Source organism: Somniosus microcephalus, chromosome 4 (genome assembly GCF_052327205.1).
Source record: "Somniosus microcephalus isolate GS21.2 chromosome 4, FLI_Smic_1.0, whole genome shotgun sequence".
NCBI classification, from domain to species: Eukaryota; Metazoa; Chordata; class Chondrichthyes; order Squaliformes; family Somniosidae; genus Somniosus; species Somniosus microcephalus.
Window position 1 is genome coordinate 241,637,274 of NC_140990.1, and position 26,015 is coordinate 241,663,288.

Here is a 26,015-nt window from a genome sequence, read left to right on the forward strand (position 1 = left end):
GCGGCATTGCCGGCTGTTTTCCGAGAGCTCGGCACTTCTCCTCGGTGCCGGGCTCTTTTGCCGGCACTCGCGATCGCTCATCGCGCTGGTGCAGGCCCCTCCCCCTTAAGAACAGGAGGAAGGCCTGCAGTACTGCAGCGTGCCGTGCCGCAGCGTGTGGAGCTGCGGCACGTTGCGCTGCGATATTCAGTTTCAGCGCCCTAAGAGGGACACGGAGCGCCTCGAGCCTCGCCCCGTGTCCCTCTTGGGGCGTTCAAGCTGAATTTCCGGTGGTCGCAACTGCTCCGATCGCTGCGCTAATTCCGGCGCCCTGGCGAGCTTGGCGCCCCGTTTGCGGCTCCACCGAATTTCTCCCCCATAGAGTTATAGAGGTGTACAGCACAGAAAGAGGCCCTTCAGCCCATCGTGTCTGCGCCAGCCATCAAGCCCTGTCTATTCTAATCCCATATTCCAGCACTTGGTCCGTAGCCTTGTATGCTATGGCGTTTCAAGTGCTCATCTAAATGCTTCTTGAATATTGTGAGGGTTCCTGCCTCTACCACCCTTTCAGGCAGAGAGTTCCAGATTCCATCCACCCCCTGGGTGAAAAGTTTTTCCTCAAATCCCCTCTAAACCTCTTGCCCCTTACCTTGAAACTATGCCCCCTGGTTTATTGACCCCTCTACTAAGGGGAAAAGTTCCTTTCTCTCTACCCTATCTATGCCCCCCATAATTTTGTACACCTCAATCAGGTCCCCCCTCAGCCTTCTCTGCTCTAAGGAAAACAACCCCAGCCTGTCCAGTCTCTCTTCATAGCTGAAGCGCTCCAGCCCAGGTAACATCCTGGTGAATCTCCTCTGCACCCTCTCCAATGGAATCACATCCCTCCTATCGTGTGGTGACCAGAACTGCACACAGTATTCCAGCTGTGGCCTAACTAGCGTTTTGTACAGCTCCATCCCTGCTCTTATATTGTTGCCTCGGCTAATGAAGGCAAGTATCCCATATGCCTTTTTAACCACCTTATCTACCTGTCCTGCTGCCTTCAGAGATCTATGTACATACACCCCAAGGTACCTCTGATCCTCTGTCCTTCCTAGGGTCCTACCATTCATTGTGTATTCCCTTGCCTTGTTAGTCCTCCCAAAATGCATCACCTCACACTTTTCAGGGTTAAATTCCATTTGCCACTGTTCTACCCATCTAACCATCCCGTCTATATCGTCCTGTAGCCTGAGGCTTCCCTCCTCGCTATTTACCACTCCACCAATTTTCATGTCATCTGCGAACTTACTGATCATGCCTCCTACATTCATATCTAAATCATTAATGTACACTACAAACAGCAAAGGACCCAGCACCGATCCCTGCAGTACACCACTGGACACAGGCTTTCAGTCACAAAAACAACCTTCGACCATCACCCTCTGCCTCCTGCTACTAAGCCAATTTTGGATCCAATGTGCCAAATTACCCTGGATCCCATGGGCTCTTACCTTCTTGACCAGTCTCCCATGTGGGATTTTGTCAAAAGCCTTACTGAAGTCCATGTAGACTACATCAACTGCACTACCCTCATCCACACACCGAGTCACCCCCTCGAAAAATTCAATCAAATTGGTCAGACATGATCTCCCCCTGACAAAGCCATGCTGACTATCCCTGATTAATCCCTGCCTCTCCAAGTGGAGACTAATTCTGTCCCTCAGAATTTTTTCCAATAATTTCCCTACCACTGATGTTAGGCTCACTGGCCTGTAATTCCCTGGTTTATCCCTACTACCCTTCTTGAACAATGGTACTATGTTAGCTGTTCTCCAGTCCTCTGGCACCTCCCCTGTGGCCAGAGAGGTTCTGAAAATTTGTGGCAGAGCCCCTGCAATCTCCTCGCTTGCCTCACACAGCAGCCTGGGATACATCCCGTCAGGGTCTGGGGATTTATCCACTCTTAAGCCCGGTAAAACCGCTAGTACCTCCTCCCTCTCAATACTAATTTGTTCAAGTATATCACAATCCCCCTGCCTGATTTCTATGCCTACGTCGTCCTTCTCCATAGTGAACACAGATGCAAAATATTCATTTAAAACCTCACCTACATCTTCCGGCTCTACACACAGATTGCCACTTTGGTCCCTAATGGGCCCTACTCTTTCCCTGGTTATCCTCTTGCCCTTAATATACTTATAAAATACCTTGGGATTTTCCTTTATTTTGCCCACCAGTGTTTTTTCATGCCCCCTCTTTGCTCTCCTAATTTATTTTTTAAGTACCCCCTGCACTTTCTATACTCCTCTAGGGCTTCCACTGTTTTTAGTCCTTTGTATCTGCCAAAAGCCTCCCTTTTTTTCCTAATCCATTCTTGTTTCTCCCTTGACATCCAGGGTTCCCTGGGTTTGTTGGTCCTTTCTATCCTTTCTAAATATGTTACATCCTGCAATATTTAACTGCCAATCCTGTTCTTTATACAGCTATGTTTCAGTTATCCCTTCTATATTTGGTTCCTCTCTTCAAATTATTGCCTCCAGTTCCCTTGTTTTGTTTAGGATGTTGTGTACATTGCTATACTCACAATTTAACTTGTTTTTATTAATCATTTCTCTTGCTTTATTTTTAACATTTATTTTATACTTAGGTTCTGTAACTTTATCTGTTCCCTGACCGTTTATGTTACCCTTATTCCATCTGACCTTTACTCTCATCTCCTATTTCTTTTATCTTCAAGCTATATAATTTCTACCAGATCCCTCCCCATGTCTTACTAGTTTAAAGTTTTATCCACAGCCCTATTTATTCTTTCCACTCAGACCTTGGTCCCATTCCAATTCAGGTGGAGCCTGTCCCAGCGGTACAGCTGCCTCCTGTCCCAGTTACTGGTGACAGTGTCCCATTAAGTGGAATCCCTCCTTCCCACAACATTCTTTCAGCCACACATTCACCTTCCTAATCTGTCTATCCATGTGCCAATTAACACATGACTCAGGTAGTAATCCTGAGATTACCACTTGTGGGGTCCTGCTTTTTAGTTTAGTTCCTGATACCTGCTGAGCAGGACCTCCTTCCTGTTCTTCCCTATGTCATTGGTCCTGACATGGGCCACAACAACTGGATCTTCCCCCTCCATTTCCAAATTCTTCTCCAGTTGCTCCAAGATGCCCTTTAACAAGTAGGTAACGCACTCTCCTGGACTCTCGGTTGTGACCACAGAGGATTCTATCTATTTCCCTAATTACTGAATCCCCTATGACTATAACCTATCTATTTCTATCTTGCTCCCCCACCTTGGACTGCCTCCTGCTCCATGGTGCTATGGTTAGTATTGTGGGCTGTCTTACTGCAGTCTTCAACCATATCCCTACAGGTAGCAAGTACATCATACCTGTTGGATAGGACTAGTGTCTGCAGTATTTCCTTCTCTACCTCCCCTAGTTTCCCCCTGCCCTGCTGACTGATAGTCACACACTCCCCTTCCTGCACCTGTGTTTTACTATGAGCTGTGACTACTCTGGAATAAATTATCCAGAAATTACTCCTCCTGTCTTATGTGTCACGCTCTAATTTGCACTCCAGCTCAATGACTCTGAGCTGGAGTATTTCATGGTGGAGACATTTCCTACAGGTTTAGTCATCCAGGACAATCTTAATGTCCATAAATTATCATATTCTGCAGTCCCAACACACTGCCTGTACTGCCATTTCTAATCTTTATTTATGCAGTAATTTATTTCTAGAGCTAATAAAATCACTTGATGTCTAAATTATAATTAATTGATAGATTTAGTTTGATTTCAAATTAATTAGTAATTAATTACTCTGATTATTTATTATGTATCTATTTATTTATGTATACCAGATATTTATTTAATCCATTTAATGTTGGCTTCCTCTACTTCGTTTATTTTTATCCCCTTATATTTATTTAGGTTATTTAATATCTTGGGTCTATTTGTTTACCTAAAGCCTATTATTCTCTTAAGGCTTAAGTTAAATAATAATGTAAACACTTAGGGGTAGAAATTCGGTGCATTTGCACCTCTCATTAGCACCCCCGGGGGGCGCAAATGGGGCGTAAACGACTTGTCGCTGGGGTGCGGTGCCTCTAATAACTCCCGCTAAATTCAGCGGGAGTTTAACCGCGGTGGTTACCAGTAGCACCCCGCTCCGCTGCACGGGTGATGACAACAGTGTGCAGCACCCCGTTTTCGCCCCGCCTGCAAAATTAGCCCATGCCCCCTGAATCTGCGCTGGGTAATGACAGCGACTGATTCCGGGGGTGGGAACGGAGCGGCAGGAGGACGCGGAGTGCTAACTAAAGGGGAAGTGGCTGGTGGGGAAAAAAAATAAATCGGCCGACTTACCTGTCGCGGCCCATTGCGTCTTTGAACGCGGGGCGGGGTCCGTGCCACGATCTGGCAGCCCGACACCCCTCTTGTGTGCTGGGCTGCTGGCACGGCACCCCGCTCCCCAGTGGTCCAGGTAGGGCCCCGCAGAGTTGTGGGCTTGGGCCCTCCCCTTTAATGAGGGGAAGAACCCTTCCATGCGGCAGTGCTACGTGGCCAAGTGCGTAGCGCTGCAGAGCTCACCGCCCCGATATTCGGAGTTAGCTCTCTAAGAAGGAAATGGAGCGCTTGAATGAGTGCTCCACCACCTTCTTAAGGCACTAAAATTGAAGTTAGGGATTGCAGGCGCTCTTTTTCGTCGGGCACTAAATTTAGTGCCCAGACGATGTTAGCGACCCAAAACTGTCGCTAATGAATTTTTCCCCCTTAACTTTAATTTCTTAGGCTTTGCTGCATCTCACTCTGTGTTGACCGTGACTTATATTTCAGCTACATTATTTCAAATTGTAAGCACTGTACAGTTGCCTTATTTGAGCTTAATTGTGTCTTTTTTAAGTTGATAGGTCATTAAGTTGGAATCTGTTAGTAAGATTATAGTCAGTTTGGGACAATGTTTTTGATGAAATTGTATTTTTAAAATATAGATCTCAAGGTTACATGGTATAGTAAACACAAGGAGATCAAACAATCACGATTCTTCAAGATGGTTCAGTTTGAAGACACTTACCAGCTGGAAATTGCTGAAGCCTACCCAGAGGATGAAGGAATGTACAAATGTGTAGCATCCAACTCTGCTGGAGAGGTGTCATGCACTGCTGACTTAAAACTGGAAGGTAAATTAGCTTATTCTTTTTTGTGGCTTCATATGCTACATCTCAAGTTATTTTTACATTTTTATTTTGCTGCTATGAATTTTGAAACATATATCTGCTTGCGGTTGTTTTCATAGTTTAGTACTATTTATCATTGCCTGTGGCATTCTTTTCTACTTATCAGCACAATTGGACCAACAAGAGTGTTCACTTCTTTGTGAAAGCATGTGCATTTTGTGCTTGTATTGCTGAACACCATTCCACCTTATTTTTGTACCTACCATTTCTTGAAGCATTTTCATCAGTTGTAGACTTCATCAAGCAACTCACCTAGTCAACATTTGTTTCCACACCTGTAGTATCTCTCATGGCCAGTGCTTTCATCCACCTCTAAGGTAAACAACAGAGGTCACCTGCTGCGCACACTATGGAATTCCACTATAAAATGACTATACTTTCTTATTAAATACAGTTTTTTTTGTTAAACAACTTAATATGTTATAACTGTAAATTTATTCAGCAATAAAGCATTGTATTTAAACATTTTGTTTGGATTTTCTTGAGTTAAAAGTTAGGTCTCCTCTTGCAGTGGATTCACTTTTAAGATTTTTTACAGAAAACTGGATGAAAGATGAAAGTTTTTAGTCTATGTCAAATGCACCTAAAATAACTCAAGCGTACAGAGACACACTGATTTTCAAGTGGCAAGTTTGTGCCTTGGCTTTTCATTATTAATGCCTTCATACAATTTAAAACCTGATCTCCTTTCCAGGATACTAAAAGGTTGAGGAAATGATATCAAAGACCCAGGGGCATATTGTCACATTTGGTTTCCCTCAAGAAGCGACCCCAGCTCAAAGGCCCATCCTTATTGAGTCTATTTTAAGTAGGCAAGTGCACTTTGGGGCAGCAGCCAAATTTTATGCAATAGTTTCTAAACCAAAGATCTAATGGATTCACAGTGGACCGTTAATGAAGCCAAGAAAAGACCTGGTACTTTATTTTGATAATACTGAGAACAACGCCACCCTTATTATTATTGATGCAAGAATAAAATTAGGATAAGTGTTAATTGATTTAGCAATTTCAGCAAAGTACCTCATGCTGGGCAATATATATGCAAAGGAAATAAACAGGTGCTGGAGAAATATCTAGTATTGCTACACTTAGAGTAATTGAAGGTTAAACAATTTATCTTCTGAAGAGATATCTACCATTTACTGTAGCATTTCCAATAATATATTTTATTACTGATATTTTCACTAGTTTTTAATTTCACACTTCATGTCACCTCATGGTTCTAAAATCTAATCACTTTAATGCACCATTTAGAAAGCCTTTCATCTTGATATATATACATGCATTCATCTTAATCTTGAGAATTTGCAAGAGAAGAACTAAATCTTCATTTTGTTCAATGAATGCCATTTTCTCCCATAGAATTTTGCAGATTGTTTTGAGGAAAAGGACATGGGAGTTTTCCTCAGTCAAGTGAATTGCACTTCTTTAGCATGTGGTCAGCATGCTGGGTTGCCCTTTGGACAACATGAGCTATTGTTTTTTTATTTTGTCAGTCATGATTTAATATCATGATTAATATTTTGTCTTTTGTTACTCAGATTACAAAGTGCAAAGCATAGATAGTCAGAGCATAACAACTTCTGGAAAAGCTGTAGAGGAATCCATCGCTTCAAAGACTTTTGAAGTATCAGAAATGCATGTGGAGTCCCCTGTGACCTTAAAGCATACAAAGAACTATATAAAGGAAATCAGTTTACAGCAAGAACATGCAGACAATGTTCAGATGTTTGAAAGTATTTCCATGAGTTCATCGAGCAAGACAGTTTCCTTTGAAAGATGGGAAGAATCCCAAAAGGTTGCCAAGACAGAAACAATCAGAAGTGGCTCTCAAAGTTCGCCGAAAATCCTACAAGATATGAATAATGTCACAGTTTTGTTAGGTGAAACTACATCTCTAAAATGTCAAATTCTAGCATTCCCAAGACCTGAAATAACATGGTATAGAGAAGATCAAGAAGTTGTGGAAGTTAAGAGAATAAAAATCGTATCTATAACAGAAGCTGAAGTTTTAACATCATCTGAGATAATTATACAAAATATCCAAGAAGAGGACACAGGAATTTATAGATGTAAAGCTGTAAATCCTCATGGCGAGGCTGAATGTGAAGCTGAAATAACTGTTACTGCAGCCAAACCTGTCCTTGAAGTGCCCATGGTTCTCCTTGAACTTAGTGATCTGAGGGTGAAAGCTGGTCAGGTGGCACAGTTCATCTGTTCTTTTAGTGGGGAATATTTTTCAGAGGTCATATGGAGTCACAGAAGCAGAAGACTGGAAGAATCAGGAAGACTGAAGATTTCTCAGAATGGAAATGTTATGTCTCTTACAATCCTTAATGTGCACATAGAAGATCAGGGACAGTACAGCTGTACTGCAAGAAATGAAGGTGGAGAAATGAAGACTACTGCTGCACTAATAGTAGAAGGTGGTTGTTTATTATTTTATTTAAAAAGAACATCCTGAACCATCTACTTCATTGTTTCTTTTCCAAAATAGTTTTAGTATCTTTTTTAAGAAGATCCTAAATTTACATATTAACAGTAATATGTTTTGTTTAAAATGTTTAGCTAGTGATTTATACAAACCTTAACACTAGACATTTCATCACACTAGTCTGCATAAATTATTGCAAACATTACTTCTTGCTGTTATATATTTTTCAAGTATTTACTTGCTGAAATTGCTAAATCAGTTAACACTTATCCTAATTTTATTCTTGCATAGCTGAAGAAACAAAACCCAAAACAGGTGCAAAAATTCCCACTGATAACAGTTCAGATAGCACTAAAACTGAAAAAAGGCCATATATCACATCTGATAACAAACAAGAAGTACTAAAGAAACCATCAAGTTTACCACCGTCTTCAACCAAAAGACCAACTGGAACAGAGAAGCCACGGAGCCGAGACTATTATCCTGATGTAGTGCCCTGTGACGAATTGATAGACACTGGAGCCATGGCACCGGCATTCTTAGAAAGGTTGCCTCCAGAAATCCTTGTACAAGATGGAGAAGATGTTTTACTGTTTTGCATTGTAAAAGGTGTACCATCGCCTTGTGTACTTTGGCTGTGCAACCAACGCATAGTTGAAGAATCTTCATTGTGTTCCATAAAACATGATGGGTTGCTATGCAGTTTAAAGTTACAGAAAGTCAGCCAGAGTCACACTGGTACTTATACATGCAAAGCGGTTAATTCTGCTGGAGAAACAGCGTGCAACACTCTACTTAGAGTGACAGGTTGGCAATTGCATGCTTTGGTCCTTCACAATGTGACTCTATCATGCATCTCAGTACAGCTCATGGAAAGAATCTTTGCGGAAAGTTACCTTGTTGCCCTGTGGATTATTGCATTCCTTTTTCCTTAAATCAGATTAGGCATGTCAAGGCATGTTTGATATTTTGATACAGAGCAAAATGGAGAATGAATCATTTTTTTTACAAAATCCTGGATTGTCTGAATTAGCTTTGTGATTCAGTCAACCATTTGCTTGGTAAAGCCTTCTGAAAATCACAATCAACAAATACATTTTAACTTTTTGCATGTATGTTTTGTATGCTTTTGCAGATTTCATGTATTCCTAGTTTCATTTTTCTTTTTGCATTTTGTATATATGAATTGGAAAAATAGTGCTACATTTCTGCAATTATATTCAACATTATTCATTTTCATTCAGCCGTAGAAAAAAAGATTCAAGGCAAGATTGAACAGCAGATCGAAATGGAAGTGAGAGGTAACATTTTTATTATTTTATTTGATAAAATTTGTTTAATTCTGTATGAAATGCTAGGACCCAACTACTTCCATTTCTATGGTATTTTGACATCTCGATAAGTTGTGCTGTATTATAAAATGTCAAAAATCGCATGTTGTCTGTGTCAGTCTGATTTGTTTACAAATCAGGTTTGTTGTCATCATTTTCATTGTGATGTAAACAAAAAATCCTTTAACATCAATATTTATTTTACAGGCAACTTTACTTTTTACCAGTATTAGTTCCTCATATTTCAGCTGAATTTCAATTTGGATTTGCTTATCATAATTGATACACTGCAAAAGGAATACATAGAGATAGATACATGTTGTATCTGCTTATGAAGGATATAATGAGAAGTGTTTAAATTAACTCTCAACTATTTATTGTTTAATGATTGAATCCCAGAAATATATTTTAATATTTTATTTTATGGTTACTTGATTGAGTCAGTAGTTTTGTTGGTCTTATTTATTTCTGAGTTCCTAATGAGCTCTACAGTAAGAATTGCACCTGGTATTTAAAGAACTTGCAGGCAATATTTTGTTAAAGGATATTTGATCAGAATATTTTCCATTTGTGCATTTATTTTCTCCATTTACATGACATCAGTCTATCTTCATGTATTTACACTGGCTTGCAGATAGCAGTATGTGTTCATGTGTGCTGGCTTTTTTTTGCATAACACTGTGAATCTAGCAACTGTATTAGTTCGAATAAACGCCTTCTCATGCAATTTATGAAGGATTACAGTTATGGATGAATTTATTTCTATCTATAATGATTAAAATTCTTAAAACTATATTTATCAAACTGGCTGAAAAATTTATCTACTATCGAAAGGATCAGAAAGGGCGTTTATTCTGCTGTCTGCAAGTCAGGTAAGAACTTGTAATAATCTAGATATCCCCAAATCATTACAGGGACAGATTTTACATTTAAAAAAAATAACAAAATTCTGTCATGAGATCACTTTATGCTTTTTTCAAAATATACATTCTAATATGATTTTTGAGAAGAAATTGCTACAGTCTGAAGAAGGAACAAAGAACGAGCGATTTTCCTGCTCAGAATCTTTAAAAAGAAAATGGTCTTGCGTTTATTCGAACAAATATGGTGAGTGAATTTTTTATAACATTTGTGAAAAAAGCTGATGCATAAAGTTTGTCATTTCATTATGTTTCAGATTTGTACTAAATTTAATTCTTAAAATGTTTTGAAGTGATTTTTAAGAAACTTCATACAGATTTTTTTTTTTGCAGAGTTATTTTTTGGTGACGGGAGAGAATATTTGGAAAATAGAGAAAACCTGCGGGATGCATTTTCTGACGCTGAAGATTATTTAGATCAGGGTCTTGTTTCTGCTGATCGTTGTGCAAGCAGAACATCTTCTATAAGTTCCTGGTCTGAGAATTTCAGACCATCTTTCACTGAAAAGCTAAAATTCAAATCCGTAATGGAAGGAGAGCAAGCTGCTTTTAATTGCAAACTGGTTGCCAGTCCAGCACCAAAAGTTGCATGGCTTCATAACAACAGACCTATACGTAAAGATTCAAGAAGGATTATTAAAACAGAAAGCACATTGCACATTCACAGCTCAAGTTTGGAAATCAATAATGTAGAAGAGAAAGATTCAGGGAGTTATAAAATATTTGCAATAAACTCTGAGGGCTCAGCAGAATCAACTGCATCTTTACTTATTGCACTTAAAGAAGAACAAAATGCAAACTATCTGAGCTTTGTGAAAAGATCAGAGATGGTTCACAAAAGTATAGACTCTTTAGTTAAAAAACGGGATGCAAGACTTAAAGTTGATCTCAGACATGTTGGGTCTCCCTTTGATAAGAAATATGAGGTTCCTGGAGCTTTGCGTAAACAGTCAAATTCTAAAAGCAGACTGATGCGTACAATGTATTTTGAAAGGACATCTGCAAGAACAAAACATGATGATCTGTTTATTACTGGCTCTGCAGAAATACAGTCACCTAGGTTATATGGGAGGATTCTCGACAAGGATAGCTCGATTGATGAAGACATTAAAATTAAACTGCAGCTTTTACGTGAAGCTAAACGGAAAAAAAGATTTTCTCTTGCACTCTCTGAAGCTTCATTTGACCTAGGGACAGCATCAATTGAAGACCATCTAAAGTACAATTATGCTTATTTAGACAGAGAGCGCAGCAGAAGTGTGGGAGACCTTGATCGCATGGATTTTGAACATAGTAAATCTTATTTTGTGCAAGAACAGATACAGTCTCCTGGTGACTATTTTCAGAAAGAGTCCCCTGAATTTCAGCGTCGAATGGAACGGATAGTAGGGCTTCCTTCACAGGAAGTAGAACCACAAAGAGCCCCTGAAAAAAATATTATTGAAGAATCTTCCAGAACAAAAGTTATAAAGTCATTAAAAGAGCAGTTTCTGAAAGGTGGTTTATCTCAAGAAACAGACCAGTCACATGAAAATCAATACTGGTTGGAAGAACAGGAAACTGATGAATGTTATTTTCAGAAAGAATATGATACAAGAAAAGAACTAGAGAGTGAACTTTGTGAAGAACCCGAGGCACTTTCTGGCCAATGGTTTGGAGGCGTTATTACTATGCAGAGGGATTTACTAACAAAGAGGCCTGGAGAGATGTTTGACCCTTCCACATCAGCAGTCAAAGAAACAAATCGAATTAAAGAAGCAGCACAGTATGAAGACAGTGTTGAGTGTGCAGAAATGTTATTGAAGGAAAAAGAATTCCCAACATTTGTCAGAACACTGATAAAACAAACTCCAGTAGAAATAAAAGAACCTCCAAGTAAGTCTGAGTTTAAGGAAGACCATGAGATACTTTTTGATCAGTGGTCCGAAAGTTTGATAAGTATGCAGAACTCACTAGCAAAGAAAACTGAAAATAGCCATTCGATGTTTGACCATTCCAGAGCAACGGAAATAAATGTATCCAGATTCGGTGAAAAGGAAGACACAGTGAGAGAGTATACACAAGAACTGATGCCTTCTCCTTTACCAGGGAAAAAAGAAGCCTCAGCCCTTTTCAGAACATCTTTGGATGATAATGCAATAAAAATAAGCAAAACCTCATGTAGAGGTGAAGTGAAAGAAGACCCTAATACACCTCTTGACCAATGGCCTGGAAGTGTCTTACTAAAACAGAAGTCTGGATTTGACCATAGAATTATTGATCAAACCGAATCAGCATCCAAAGAAAATGACATGATAAGTGTCTCTAAAATCAACCAAAAAGTAGCACAATATGAAGGCGAAGTTAAAGATTATACCCAGATGCTGATATCCTCTATTTTACCAGAGAAAAAAGAAACCTCAAGTTTTGTCAGTTCTTTGATGAAAGAAACACCAGAAGAAGCAAAACAAATTCCATATAAATCTGATGTTAAGCTGGACTATGAGACACCTCTGGAACAATGGCCTGAAAGATTCATTAGTACACAGAGGGATTTACTAACTCAGAAACCTGAAGGTGGTCATAAAATATCTGACCAATCTACATCAGTAGTCAGGCAGACAGAGGCGATTAGTATGTCCAAAATCAGGCAAAAAAACTCACAATATGAAGAACAGATTATAGATTCCATCCATGCAGTGAGACATTCTCCCTTGACTGCAAAAACAAGAGAAACATCAACTTTTGTCAGAACAGTAATAAAACAAGCTCCAGTGGAAATAAAAGAGCCTCCATATGAATTTGAGGTTCATGAAGAACATGAGTCAACTTCTGATAAAAGGCCTGGAAGTTTTATTCATGTGGAGAAGGACTTTCCAGCAACAATATCTGAAGATACCCATAGAATCCAAATGCCTGATCAATCCAAGTCGGCAGTAAAACAGTCGTCGGTGATTAGTGAGTCTAAAATCAGCCAAAAAGACTTCACTTCAATACTGAGACCTAGTATAACAGAGAAAAAAGAAACCTCAATGTTTGTCAGTTCATCAATGAAAGAAACAGCAGCAGAAATAAGAGAACTTCCATATATATCTGAGGTTAAGGATGGGCACAAGACACCTCCTGACCAATTCGCTGGAGGTTTTGTTAGTATGATGAGGGACTTCGTAGCAGAAAAATCTGAAGATGCCCATGGTGCACCCAGTAGGCCCACACCAGTAGTTAAACAAATAGAGGCAATCAGCATATCTAAAATCAGCCAAAAAGAGCCAGAATGTGAAGACAAGGTTAAAAGCACCATCCAAATAATGCAACCTTCTTTACCAGACAGAAAAGTTGCATCAACCCTTTTAAGTTCATTGATAAAAGAAACACCAATAGATGCAAAAGAACCTCCATTTGAAGACCATAAGACATCTTATGACCAGAGGCCTGGAGGTTTTGCCCATGAACAAAAGGGTTTTCTAACAGAGAACCCTGAAGAGTGTCATGAAATGTATGACCGATCCAAATCAGCAGCAAAACAGACTGAGATGATTAGTGTAGCTAAAATCAGACAAAAAGAACAGCATGAAGGCAAAGCTAAAGACTTCACTTCAATATTGAGACCTAGTATAACAGAGAAAAAAGAAACCTCAACGTTTGTCAGTTCATCAATGAAAGAAGTAGCAACAGAAATAAGAGAACCTCCATATATATCTGAGATTAAGGATGGCCACAAGACACCTCCTGACCAATTCGCTGGAGGTTTTGTTAGTATGATGAGGGACTTTGTAACAGAAAAATCTGAAGATGCCCATGGTGCACCCAGTAGGCCCGCACCCAGTAGGCCCACACCAGTAGTCAAACAAATAGAGGCAACCAGCATATCTAAAATCAGCCAAAAAGAGCCAGAATGTGAAGACAAGGTTAAAAGCACCTCCCAAATAATGCAACCTTCTTTACCAGACAGAGGAGTTGAGTCATCCCTTTTAAGCTTATTGATAAAAGAAACACCAGTGGATGCAAAAGAACCTCCATATGAAGACCATAAGACATCTTATGACCAGAGGCCTGGAGGTTTTGCCCATGTACAAAAGGGTTTTCTAACAGAGAAACCTGAAGAGGGTCATGAAATGTATGACCGATCCAAATCAGCAGCAAAACAGACTGAGATGATTAGTGTAGCTAAAATCAGACAAAAAGAACAGCATGAAGGCAAAGCTAAAGACTTCACTTCAATATTGAGACCTAGTATAACAGAGAAAAAAGAAACCTCAACGTTTGTCAGTTCATCAATGAAAGAAATAGCAACAGAAATAAGAGAACCTCCATATATATCTGAGGTTAAGGATGGCCACAAGACACCTCCTGACCAATTCGCTGGAGGTTTTGTTAGTATGATGAGGGACTTTGTAACAGAAAAATCTGAAGATGCCCATGGTGTGCCCAGTAGGCCCGCACCAGTAGTCAAACAAATAGAGGCAACCAGCATATCTAAAATCAGCCAAAACGAGCCAGAATGTGAAGACAAGGTTAAAAGCACCATCCAAATAATGCAACCTTCTTTACCAGACAGAAACGTTGCATCAACCCTTTTAAGTTCATTGATAAAAGAAACACCAATGGACGCAAAAGAACCTCCATATGAAGACCATAAGACATCTTATGACCAGAGGCCTGGAGGTTTTGCCCATGTACAAAAGGGCTTTCTAACAGAGAAACCTGAAGACGGTCATGAAATGTATGACCGATCCAAATCAGCAGCAAAACAGACTGAGATGATTAGTGTAGCTAAAATCAGACAAAAAGAACAGCATGAAGGCAAAGCTAAAGACTTCACTTCAATACTGAGACCTAGTATAACAGAGAAAAAAGAAACCTCAACGTTTGTCAGTTCATCAATGAAAGAAACAGCAGCAGAAGTAAGAGAACCTCCATATATATCTGAGGTTAAGGATGGCCACAAGACACCTCCTGACCAATTCGCTGGAGGTTTTGTTAGTATGATGAGGGACTTTGTAGCAGAAAAATCTGAAGATGCCCATGGTGCGCCCAGTAGGCCCACACCAGTAGTCAAACAAATAGAGGCAACCAGCATATCTAAAATCAGCCAAAAAGAGCCAGAATGTGAAGACAAGGTTAAAAGCGCCACCCAAATAATGCAACCTTCTTTACCAGACAGAAACGTTGAGTCAACCCTTTTAGGTTTATTGATAAAAGAAACACCAATGGATGCAAAAGAACCTCCATATGAATTTGGACTTATGGAAGACCATAAGACATCTTATGACCAGAGGCCTGGAGGTTTTGCCCATGTACAAAAGGGCTTTCTAACAGAGAAACCTGAAGAGGGTCATGAAATGTATGACCAATCCAAATCAGCGGCAAAACAGACTGAGATGATTAGTGTAGCTAAAATCAGACAAAAAGAACCAGTATATGAAGCAAAGGTTCTGAATTCCACATGGATGGTGAAGCCTTCTCCTTTACCAGAGAAAAAAGAAACTGCAACATATGTAAGTTCATTGAAAAAGCAATCTCCAGTAGACATAATAGAATCTCCTTGCAAGGCTGAATTTAAGGAAGACCATGGGACAGTTCTTGAAAGTTTTACCAGTATGCATGAAGACTTCCTGACAGAGAAACTGGAAGGTGGCCATGGAACATCTGATCAATCAGCAGTCAGAGAGACAGCAATGATTAGCATAGCTGAAATTAGTGAGAAAGAACCGCAACATGAATGGAAAGTTAAACATTCCAGCAAAACAGTGAGACCGTCTCCTTTAACAGAGGAAAAGAAAACTTCAGATTTCTTCAGTTCGTTAATGAAAGAGACACCAACAGAAGTTCAAGAACATCAATATAAATTTGTAGCTGCAAAGGAATCTCCAAAACAAGAGACTCCTACAATTAAACTCAGACAACATTGCCCACCTGTATTTTTCCATCATGTTGCATCTCCTGAAATTAAGCAAGGAGATGTGTGTGCGCTTGAGTGTCAATTTCATGGGCACCCACAACCTACTGTAACTTGGTACAAGGATGAACACCCAATTCCACGAAATAGGGATTATGATATTCATTCCACAGAAAACATATCTACATTGACTATCAGCTGCACTTGCAAAGATCACGCAGGAGTGTATACATGTGTAATATTCAACCAATATGGAACTGCAACAACATCTGGCATCCTTACAATACAAGGTAAGATTCATCATACTTTAGTTATGAAATTATTTTCTTAAAATATGTTGCAATAAAATATTTATCAAATTATGATTTTCATTTAAGTAAAAAAAAAATTCATTTTCCAGAGCCAGAGCTGCTTGAAGAATCTTTGAAAAAGTTTGATATACATGTGACTGAAGCACTAGAGGACTATACTGAAGAAGATGATCTTGACCAGCTGGTAGAAAAGGAAATTGAGTCTTATTTTGCACCACTTACTGTAATAAAATCCACCTTGCAATTACCAAAAGTTGCATTACCACAACCATGTCCTATAAGTTTATCTTTGCTTTCTTCACCTGTTGAAATTAAAATAACTGCTCCAACTCCAACACCAGAGCAAGATGAAGAACAGAAAGAGTTACTTCAAGTAGATGAATTTGATTCCAAGCATCCATCTCAAGAACCCTCCTCTCAGACAAAACATAAATTTAAATTCTCTTTTGATGTAATTTCTGAACCTCCACAGGTTATAAAAGAATTAGATAAGATTTGTTGTACAGAAGGAGAATCAGTGATGTTTGAATGTTTAATTTCTGGAGAGCCAACACCTGTTGTTACATGGATCCAAAATGACAGAGTTTTAACTTGTGATAGTAGCAAGCACCGATTTGAAGAGAGTGGAGGAAAGTATAGATTATGTATTGATGGTGTTTCAGCATCTGATGTAGGGAACTATAAATGTGTTGCTAAAAATAAAGATGGAGAAGCACAGAGTATATCTAGTCTTACAATAGAACCTGCAGTGCATAGTTTTATTTGCCATCTGAAGGATATTGAGCCATCTGATGAGGAAGCAGAGTCATCTGTTAGCCGTTTTCTACTTAATCTAAGTAAAATGGGACAGGGAGAAGACAGTGAGCAGCAAAAACAATTATCAGTACAGGAAGGAAACAGGGATATTTCTCCTTCATTGAACATAAAAGAAAAACCATTTAGTTTTATTTCTGAAGCTGGAGGCTCTGTGACTTCCACTGCAGATGAACTTTCAAGTAAAGTTCCATCTTTAAAGGAAGAGAAAACTGAAGCAGTAATAGACTCAATGACTTCCTTTTCTGATCAATTTTTAAGTAACATTTCATCTTTAAGGGAGGAAAGTAATAAAATAGTCACAGACTCAGCGACTTCCTTTGTTGATGAATTTTCATCTTTAGAGAAGGTTAGTAATAAAATGGTTACAGACTCAGAAGTGACAGGACAAAAAATGCCAGAAATAGCAGTAGAAGAAACATATTCTGTCAGCCAATATTTACACTCTCTTGATAAAAACCAGAAGTTATCTGAAGTTTGGAAGATGGAAGAAGAAACAGAACCAAAAGGAGACAGATGTGCCTTTGTAAGAGAAATGTATGAGGATAGTATATTTCCAGAAACTGTAATTAAGCAAATTGCTGAAAGTAATAGAGAAGCGACAGAAGGACATGTGTCAGAAGTGAGGTTAAGTGGTGACTCAATATCTCATCAAACTATCTGTGACATAAATGTAGATCCAATAGAAACAATGTCTAAGAAAGATGAGGGAAGTGAGAATGTTTCCATTGCACAGTATCTCCTTACTGCAAGACAGGAAGAAGCACCAGTTCATGAAGAGGCAAATAATGAGGCATTTGGGTATGATGAATCTGGAATGACTTCGATGGAGGTTGAGGAAGTAACATTTGCTGCTGTTTATGACTACTATAATCAAAATGAAGAGTGGACACGCTCCCTTTCTCCTGAATCTGAAATGTCAATTGAAATCAGCAGTACAATTAGCGATGAAGTAGTAGAGAATGAAAGATTTTATACACCACCCTTGGCTTCTGAAAATTTCAGATCTGCTGTGTCTGTAGAGTCATTTCATACCCCACCTCAATCTCCTGGCTATGTGACTCCTCCAGAAAGATTGCCTTCAGTTAATGTTGTAGGTAGGCCTCCTTCTGGTGCTTTACTAGAGAGGTTTTATACACCACCAGAATATTTCAGAACACCAATAGATGAGGGTATTGAAACAACACCTCTTGAGTATGTAAGTCTAGCTACTGAACAGCAAAGATCAGAGCTATTTTCAACTCCTCCGCAGGAAGCCGAAGCAAAAGGAAATGAAATGCCGCCTGCATTTATCAAACCGCTTGCCAGAAAAAGGATCTATGAAGGAGGCACACTTACATTTATTATTGAGGTAATTGGTTGCCCTATTCCAGATGTTAAGTGGTATAGAAGAAAGTCATTATTAGAGCCAAATCATAGAATTAAACTGGAAAGAGAAGGAGATTTGTGTATGTTAGTAATTCATAGCATGCAGAGAGAGGACAAAGGAGAATATATTTGCAATGCTGTAAACATCATAGGAGAAGCCAAAAGTATTACTCAGGTGGATGTTTTACCACAAGATGGAAGATCAGTTGCATTGCCACCACCAGTGACTCATCAACATGTCATAGAGTTTGATGTGCAGCAAGGCCAAACGTCAAGATCTCCTTCACCTCAAGAAATTCTTCTGGAAGTTGAACTTGATGAACATGAAGTGAAGGAATTTGAAAAACAGATAAAGATTATTACAATTCCTGAATTCACTCCTGACAATAAAAACATGATTATCTCTCTGGATGTCCTTCCTATGATGATTGCTGATGAACATAATGTAGACTTTATAACAAAAGAAAATGAAGATGTGAAAATTGACTTTGAAGTCACTGAAATGCCCCCACGATTTATTAGCCATATTTTTGATCTTGAGATTCCAGAAAACACTGATGCAACCTTTGAATGCTCAGTGACAGGTATTCCTACCCCTGAAATAATGTGGTTCAAAGATGATACACGTATAACTTCGGATGGCAAGAAATACATTCGAACAGATAATTCTATTCATAGTCTTAAAATAACCAATGTTTGTCCTTCTGACAATGGCATATACAGTTGCAAAACAGTGAATAGCGTTGGAGAAACAACATGCAGAGGTTATCTTGCAGTGACAAATTCAAATATGGCACTTACAAAAGCAGGTGGTAGAGCTGTAGCTGCTGTATCACTGGGTAGTGCTCAAGAACATCCCCAGGAATTAGATGTTGTTGTTGGTGATTCTTTGCTGCATGGCAACCAGAGTTCAGAAATTGAGGTTGAGTTTGAATTTGAACAAGGTAGAGATGATTCTCAGAAATCAGTGAAACTCATAGCTGTAACTGAGAAGGGAAATGAAGAAAAAGGAGAGAAATGTGTGAACATTAGTTTTGATGTATTTGCTGAGCCTGCCAAGGAGGAGACTATTCAGTTTAAAGCAGAGGCTTCTGAAACCTGTTCATTTGAATTTCAAGTGACAGAAATGCCACCAAAATTTGTAATATCCCTCCTTGACTGTAACACAACTATAGGGAGCTTAGCATCTTTTCAATGCTTTGTGACTGGCACTCCAAAGCCTAGTGTAATATGGTATGTGGATGACAGAATACTTGAGGGTGCCAACTACATCATTGAGGAAAAAGACTCCGGACACCATTATTTGAACATTGCAAATGTTACAGAAAGTGATGCTGGAGTGTACAAGTGCAAAGCTATTAACAAAGCTGGGACTACAGTCACAGATGCTGTTTTAAAAGTACTTTGCGTATAAAACAGTACTTCTGAATGTCCTGTGACATACTTTGAATAATAAAGAATTTGATGCTTGTAGTTTTTTTTAGATTTATGGTACATTTATGAATTTTCTAAATTCAAACATGAACATTTAATTGGTCTTATGCTAAGAACGTTGTTTAATGTTGCTGAAAAAATGGTTCATTTTTAGATGATTTTTGGCGATTTCTAATAGTTTTACTCTGGAGTGGTTTATCAGTAGTGAAGCTTTGATTTTTGATGTTCAAAATATTAGCTGAAAAGTAACTAGTGTAAAAATAGTGAATGTTTTGGACTAAGAATATAAAAAGGCCTGGCTGAGGTCAAGACTAGGGCGTCGAAAAGTATTGATAACTTGAGGAGGTTACATCAAGCAGGTTAACCATTAATGGCTTGATTGACATCTTTAAACATAAAGTGCTATTTATACATGTGGTTACACTGAAGAGTCCTGTTGAATTAACACAGCACTTTTTAAGTAAACTTAGCCGAAATCCTCATCTTCGATGTACTCGATAATTTTTGCAATTCTTTTTCTAGTGTATTCTCCTTCAGATATGACTTTCCCTGATTAATTGTATGATCTGCTTCAAAGACACTGTCCAAACTCCTCTGAAAGTGCTGTAGTGATGTAGGAAAATTCTGTCATTCTGAATTACCTTTCCTTTGGCCCAATACCTTGCTTCTGCATGAAGCTGTGTTTGGAAACTCAATTGAGTTCCACAATTCTCTACGTGTAGAGGCCCAGGTACTAATTTCATCAGAGGTTTGCATTCAAACACCTATCCTTCAGTATCAGGTACAGGCATTAATGTGCTTTCTAAAGGTATTTAATTCAAAATGCATGCCTGTTTCCATTAAAAGATTAGTTAAGATATTGAAATCTTATTACGAGAGCATTTATCCTACTTGGTATACTATAGCTGAATATTTTTGTTAACATTTAGTATAACTAAAGATGTGAGCTAACATACAAAGAATGGTTTATTGTTGACCCTTTGAGGACTCTGATACTTTTTTGTGGCAAAAAGCATTACATAGTGCACATTTAGCTGGAAAATTCAACAAAGGAGAAATGCATTGTGCCAAAGAATATTTTTAAGATTTTAATTTGTAATATTAGAAGTAAAAGTATAGTTTGACAATTATAAATAAAGAATACAGTGCAGAGTCCTGTTTGATACAAAGTGTATTTGACTAAATTACACTCAAGCCCTGAAGTTGTGAGTAAGTTCCGATGCCACATACCTGAATTATTTAAAGTTTTTTTCTGTCTGGATCCTGCTCTGTTTCCTGTTTTGTACCATGGTGGATTTGGACATAAGTGTGGGTTAGAAAGTATTTTAATTTAAAGACTAGAAATTCATGTTAGGAATGCTAGTGGACAATCACTTAACATGCTTATATTACATTCCTCTGCCCACTGTTTTAATGGGATTGTAAGATCTTAATGATCTCTGAGTTCTTGGACAAGACACCAATAGGCAGCAGCCAGTATGTTTGAGCAATAGATCAAGATTTATTAAGCTTACAGCATAATTAATACTTAATATTAGGCGATAGTTTTAATGAGTAACTCACAGCTCTTGGTCTCTGGAACCTCTCGAACACAGATGATGTCATCTTAAGCCTGTTCCTTTGTTCTCGCAGTATGTCTGTGTAAAGTTGTTCTTTGCGTATCGAGGTTTTAACCTTTTTCTTATCAAAAGTTGGTTTGGCCAGTGTCCATATATGGTCTTTGACAAAATCACCTATTTTAATTGGTTCTAATGGTCAAAATACCATTGTCACTCAGACTAAGGTAACATCCCGCCTTTCCAGTATTTTTCCACCAACTTTGCCATGTTCAGTGTTATCTTGTTTATAGTTTTTCACCCCATTGGAATTTACTTTATCTCTTTCATTTCTAGCTTCCCTGGTACAAGGCTTTTATACCAAGGGCCCATATCAGCGCTGTTTCACTAGTCTTGAGGTATCCAAACTATCTCACTTTAATCGACCAGATAAATACTTTATCTCCATGATCTCTCTCATTTCATGTCCTTATACTAATTATTTTTTAAATATCATTGCAATTAGTTTTATTAGTTCTATACAGCATTATAATATGTTATTTAATGATTTAACTTTCACTCGCAGTCTGTGGCTGTTTGTTATCAAAACTTAGTCAAAACTGCTTTTGACTGCAGCTACATTTTGAACAAGTCTTAGCTTTTTAGTTACCCAGGAGTAATTATGGGTAATATTATTTGGTCAACGGCTACACTGGAAGTTATACATATATGATTCTCGTCTACTAAATATTTTTAAATATCAGCCTTTCGTACAAGTCCCCACCTCGAGGATGAAATGTTTTAAACATTGATTCCTCGACTACTTTAATCTATTCTCTGAATAGCGTTGCTGCAAATTGGAGTCCTCTAATTGAGGGGAACGGAGCACTTCACAAATGAGGTTTTATCCCCCTTTTCATTATAGGCCTGGGTGCTAACTATGACACTCACAGGGGCCGACCGCCTATCCTCATGGCTGGGGGACACCCCGGGGTTTCGCCAACCATCATGTCGGCCGTGCCGATATGTCTTGCCTTCTAGAGCGTCCCAGTCTATCCTTTCTCCTCTGCCCGCTGCTCCTATTGCTGCATCATACGATCTGGCAGCAACGGCCCTGATCTGACCCCTTACTTAAATTCAATTCACTGTTCCGGTGTTCTGATTCTGCCCTGCCTGGGGTATCCTCTGTTTCTTCTATCTTTCCTGATGTTACCCCGCCTGGGGTCTCCTCTACGTTGCTTCAGATCTTCTCTTTTGGTGTGCTCAATTAATTTGTTAGTGTTGGTTAGGCATAGGCATGAGTATACAATTGGCTATGTATCAAAGTCTTACTACATAGGTTACACGTATACCAAATACACTATCATTACAAGTTGGCGAACTACCAGAGCATGTGAAATGATACGAACCTAAGGGGGTGCTGATGCCCAATATCCCACCAGTGTGATTTGTCCCCTATGCTGTCAATTTCAATATCCATTCTCAAGTTGTCTTTCTCCAAAACATAAAATTGCTTTAGGGAGGAGTTCAGTCGCATCATGAGCTCACTGAAACCCTCAAACAACAGGGGAATGTCGTATCCTAATTGTGCCACCTAATTCTGCAGCTCATACTTAAGTATCTCATTTACTGTCAGTTTCACTTGAGCATAGGTTTTGATATTGAGTAAAATGTGTTGGTTGATGGGATAGGTCCTGTTAGACCCATAAAGCATGGTAGTTGCGGTAGTAGTGACACAGGAGACGCCACCAAAACCACCTCATACTGGATTCGTACTGGTTTTTCCCATGCTCTGTTATCTACAAAACACAATTATTACAGTCACAGTAACTGGTCTAATGCTTCAATTAAAATACCCTGCAGAGGAATGTCATATAACATGTTAAACATTCATCTGCTAATATCACCAACAGCAATTTCTTGCCTAATATTTTAATATTGGCAAATTGGTACCTGACAACTTTGAACTATGTGGAAATGTCATCTCTGGATACTGTCTGATGCTATGGAGGGAAGATCAAGCCAAGGGATTGTGATAGAGGGACCTGAAATGGATACTAATGATCATATGAAGGACTAGGATGGATGCTTTCATAATTGTGAGCCACGGTTCTTGAATGGAATCTATGCATCAGGACAGAACTACTGCAAGGGACATGACAGGATAGTTTCTTGTGGCTATAATACGGAGGTATTCTCAAAGCTTTGGTAAGTCTGATTTCATTTATTATATACTCCCACTTTTATTTATTTTTTTCTTATCTTTTAGGTCCCCCATGCATGCACTATTTCTCAGCTAAAATAGAGAAGGACCTACCTGGTCCCAGATCTTTATAGCTAGAAAGTGCACAGAGCCCACATGACTCTTTTTACCTGACTTTCCTATCTTACCAATGAGAAAGTGCTTGGCAGTCCTAACTTGCCTTCCTGTTATCTTTATGACTGAGGTCAAAAACTTGTGTAGGGAATCCCATGTACAAACCACACCCTGCCAATCTGTGGTATAGTTCATTAGAGCACCTGTGTGCTACATCACCACATAGGCTAGCCATTCAAAATGTTCAAAGTTTGATTCATTCAGTGTTTTTCTTGTTACCCTGTTGTATTTGTTAACTTTAGGGCCAGTGTTTGGAGGTCAGAAAGGCTTGAGAGATTGTTCAGGGCCAGAAGTGCATAGTGTTGGATTATGAGTACTATTTCTGGAGCTGCAGGACACATTGCTATGTGTTGCCACAGTTGCTGTTGGAGGAAGTACACCATATACCACAATGGATTTTAATGTGTCCTGAGAATTATTAGCTAGTCAGTCAGTTGAATCTTTTGAGCAGTTTCCAAAATTGTGAAAGTAGGGTAGTAAAAATTTATATTCAGTGGGTCCAGAGACTAAAACCATGACATAATACAGATGATTTCAGAGTAATTTGAAAGCTACAATAGAAATTCAGTCTTCAATGAGTTTGCAAATAATCAAATTGCATTTGTATGTTTGGGTCACATCTTTGATTATCATTATCATTTTAATACTTACTTTCTAATTTGTTAATTTTACATTTAAAATGAAGTTATTCTATTGTAATGAGTGTTTAACAATTTGTCCAAAATATGTAAATTGTTTGGTAGCAAAGAACAAGCTTTAGTGGTTTGAATTTTACAAGTACATGGTCAATTTATTGATATTCCAAGATTTAAAAAATGCTGTCTTTCATGATATAAACATAAATTAATGTTTTGATCAATATGTTTCTGTCAATTATGTTATCGCAAGTATAACAATCTAGTTGTGTGAAAGCATGCATTGTTTTCCATATTTTATCTGCCACATTTGACATGATTTAAGGCATGATGAATGAAAAAAGTAAGACTTCCATCTTGGTGAGAAGAAACTCTTTAACACTGACATCATTCATTCCTTGTACAGGTTTCTGTTGCTATATATTGTATTTATTATATAACGTTCTAATGCTGTGTAGCCTAATGGACGATAGTACCTCTGGTTTTGTTGTCAAGTAATAATGTAATTGATATGTAAGGTATATTTTCTTTCGCTTATCCCTCCTATCTGGAAGATAGTAGTTCATGATAAGATGCAGTTCCACAGGTAGTAGTGGCTCCCTGGTATCTTGCACAACTGGCTGTTCTACAGTGGACAGTGCGTGTTGCTAAATTATTTGACTGTGGAGCCAACACAGTGAATGTTATCCTGCACTTAACTGATATCCACACACATACTTCCAGTTGCAATCAGGAGCAGGAACCTTGGCTGTTTTTCTTTTGCCATAGCCTGAAGATGCTGAAGCCAATTTTCGCACCTCATTGCTACCTAGGTAAGAGAGGTTTACTCAGCATAAATCAGGGATTGAAGCTGGGATCTGCTTGCTTTGTATGGTACAGCGCTATACAAATGTTGCATTTATCCTCTGCACCACTGGAACAGTCCCTGGCTTAGTAAGCTGTTTTTAACCAAGTAAACCAAAGTTAGATATTGGTTTAATCAGTCATAGTTTAGGCAACTTTGGGTTACCAATAGATTGACAAGGTTTATAAATGATACCTGTGTTATTTTTTAGCCTGAAACTTAGCAGACTATGAAAATTATAGTACTGATCATGCTATTACTAAAGTAAAAGTAGGAATGCATTTTTCTTTTAGCTTGCTTGTGGTACGACTTAATGTTCAAACCTGATTTATTTGATTGAAAAATATGTATTTCAGTGATGGAATAAAGTTTATATTAGAAATTATTCTCAAGCCTTTTCTAAATTTGTAGCATGCAATACATTTTTGTATAGTAATAAATAACATTTACCAGCATGACTGCCCTAGAGTGGAATTGTGTAATGTTCCCATTTCAAGATTCCATTCCATTCCATTCCACCAAACCTCATTCTACAGAGTTCCTTTTTACTCACTTTGAATAAGAAATGGAGAATATAGATCTGGCATTAAATCTTTTCATTGTAAATAATTACTCTGGTTTTTCAGAAAACACACATTTAGCATCTACAAATCTCAATAAATATTATTTTAAATAGTTCAGTTTTAACTTGAAATATGAAGTTGGGTTTTTAAGTTGCTGGTGTGATGTTAAAAGTAGCTTTAGGCAAAAAAATTGCTCTCTCTTTGTCTGACCTAATTGTATTCACAATCAATGGATCCCATTACATGTATAGATTGAAGATAAATATTTAAAGAAGGCTATTACAAAATTTTATTCATTTGAAGCAAAAAGAGTTTCACACGCAAAGTTACACTATTAATTTTTGTGATTTTTTTTCAGTTTCCAGT

The 26,015-nt window shown here is 38.4% G+C and overlaps 2 protein-coding genes across 49 annotated transcripts in view; both read left to right on the plus strand.

The window, feature by feature from the left end:
* Positions 1-26,015, plus strand: part of LOC147120302 (titin-like) — a 359,546-nt gene that overhangs the window by 77,185 nt on the left and 256,346 nt on the right. For 46 of the 48 annotated variants that reach the window (XM_085986008.1, XM_085986052.1, XM_085986054.1 and 43 more), the window contains 4 exons: positions 4,961-5,149; positions 6,748-7,632; positions 7,932-8,447; positions 8,885-8,941. In XM_085986008.1, the coding sequence (XP_085842134.1) occupies positions 4,961-5,149; positions 6,748-7,632; positions 7,932-8,447; positions 8,885-8,941 (1,647 nt within the window). The remainder of the gene's footprint in view (positions 1-4,960; positions 5,150-6,747; positions 7,633-7,931; positions 8,448-8,884; positions 8,942-26,015) is intronic. The other 2 variants (XM_085986059.1, XM_085986061.1) reach the window with 1 other exon arrangement.
* LOC147120303 (uncharacterized) lies at positions 8,954-25,471 on the plus strand. The gene is made up of 3 exons (XM_085986062.1): positions 8,954-10,078; positions 10,225-16,059; positions 16,170-25,471. Exons 1-3 carry the CDS (start codon positions 9,967-9,969, stop codon positions 19,673-19,675), a joined length of 9,453 nt encoding a protein of 3,150 aa, XP_085842188.1. The 5' UTR covers positions 8,954-9,966; the 3' UTR covers positions 19,676-25,471.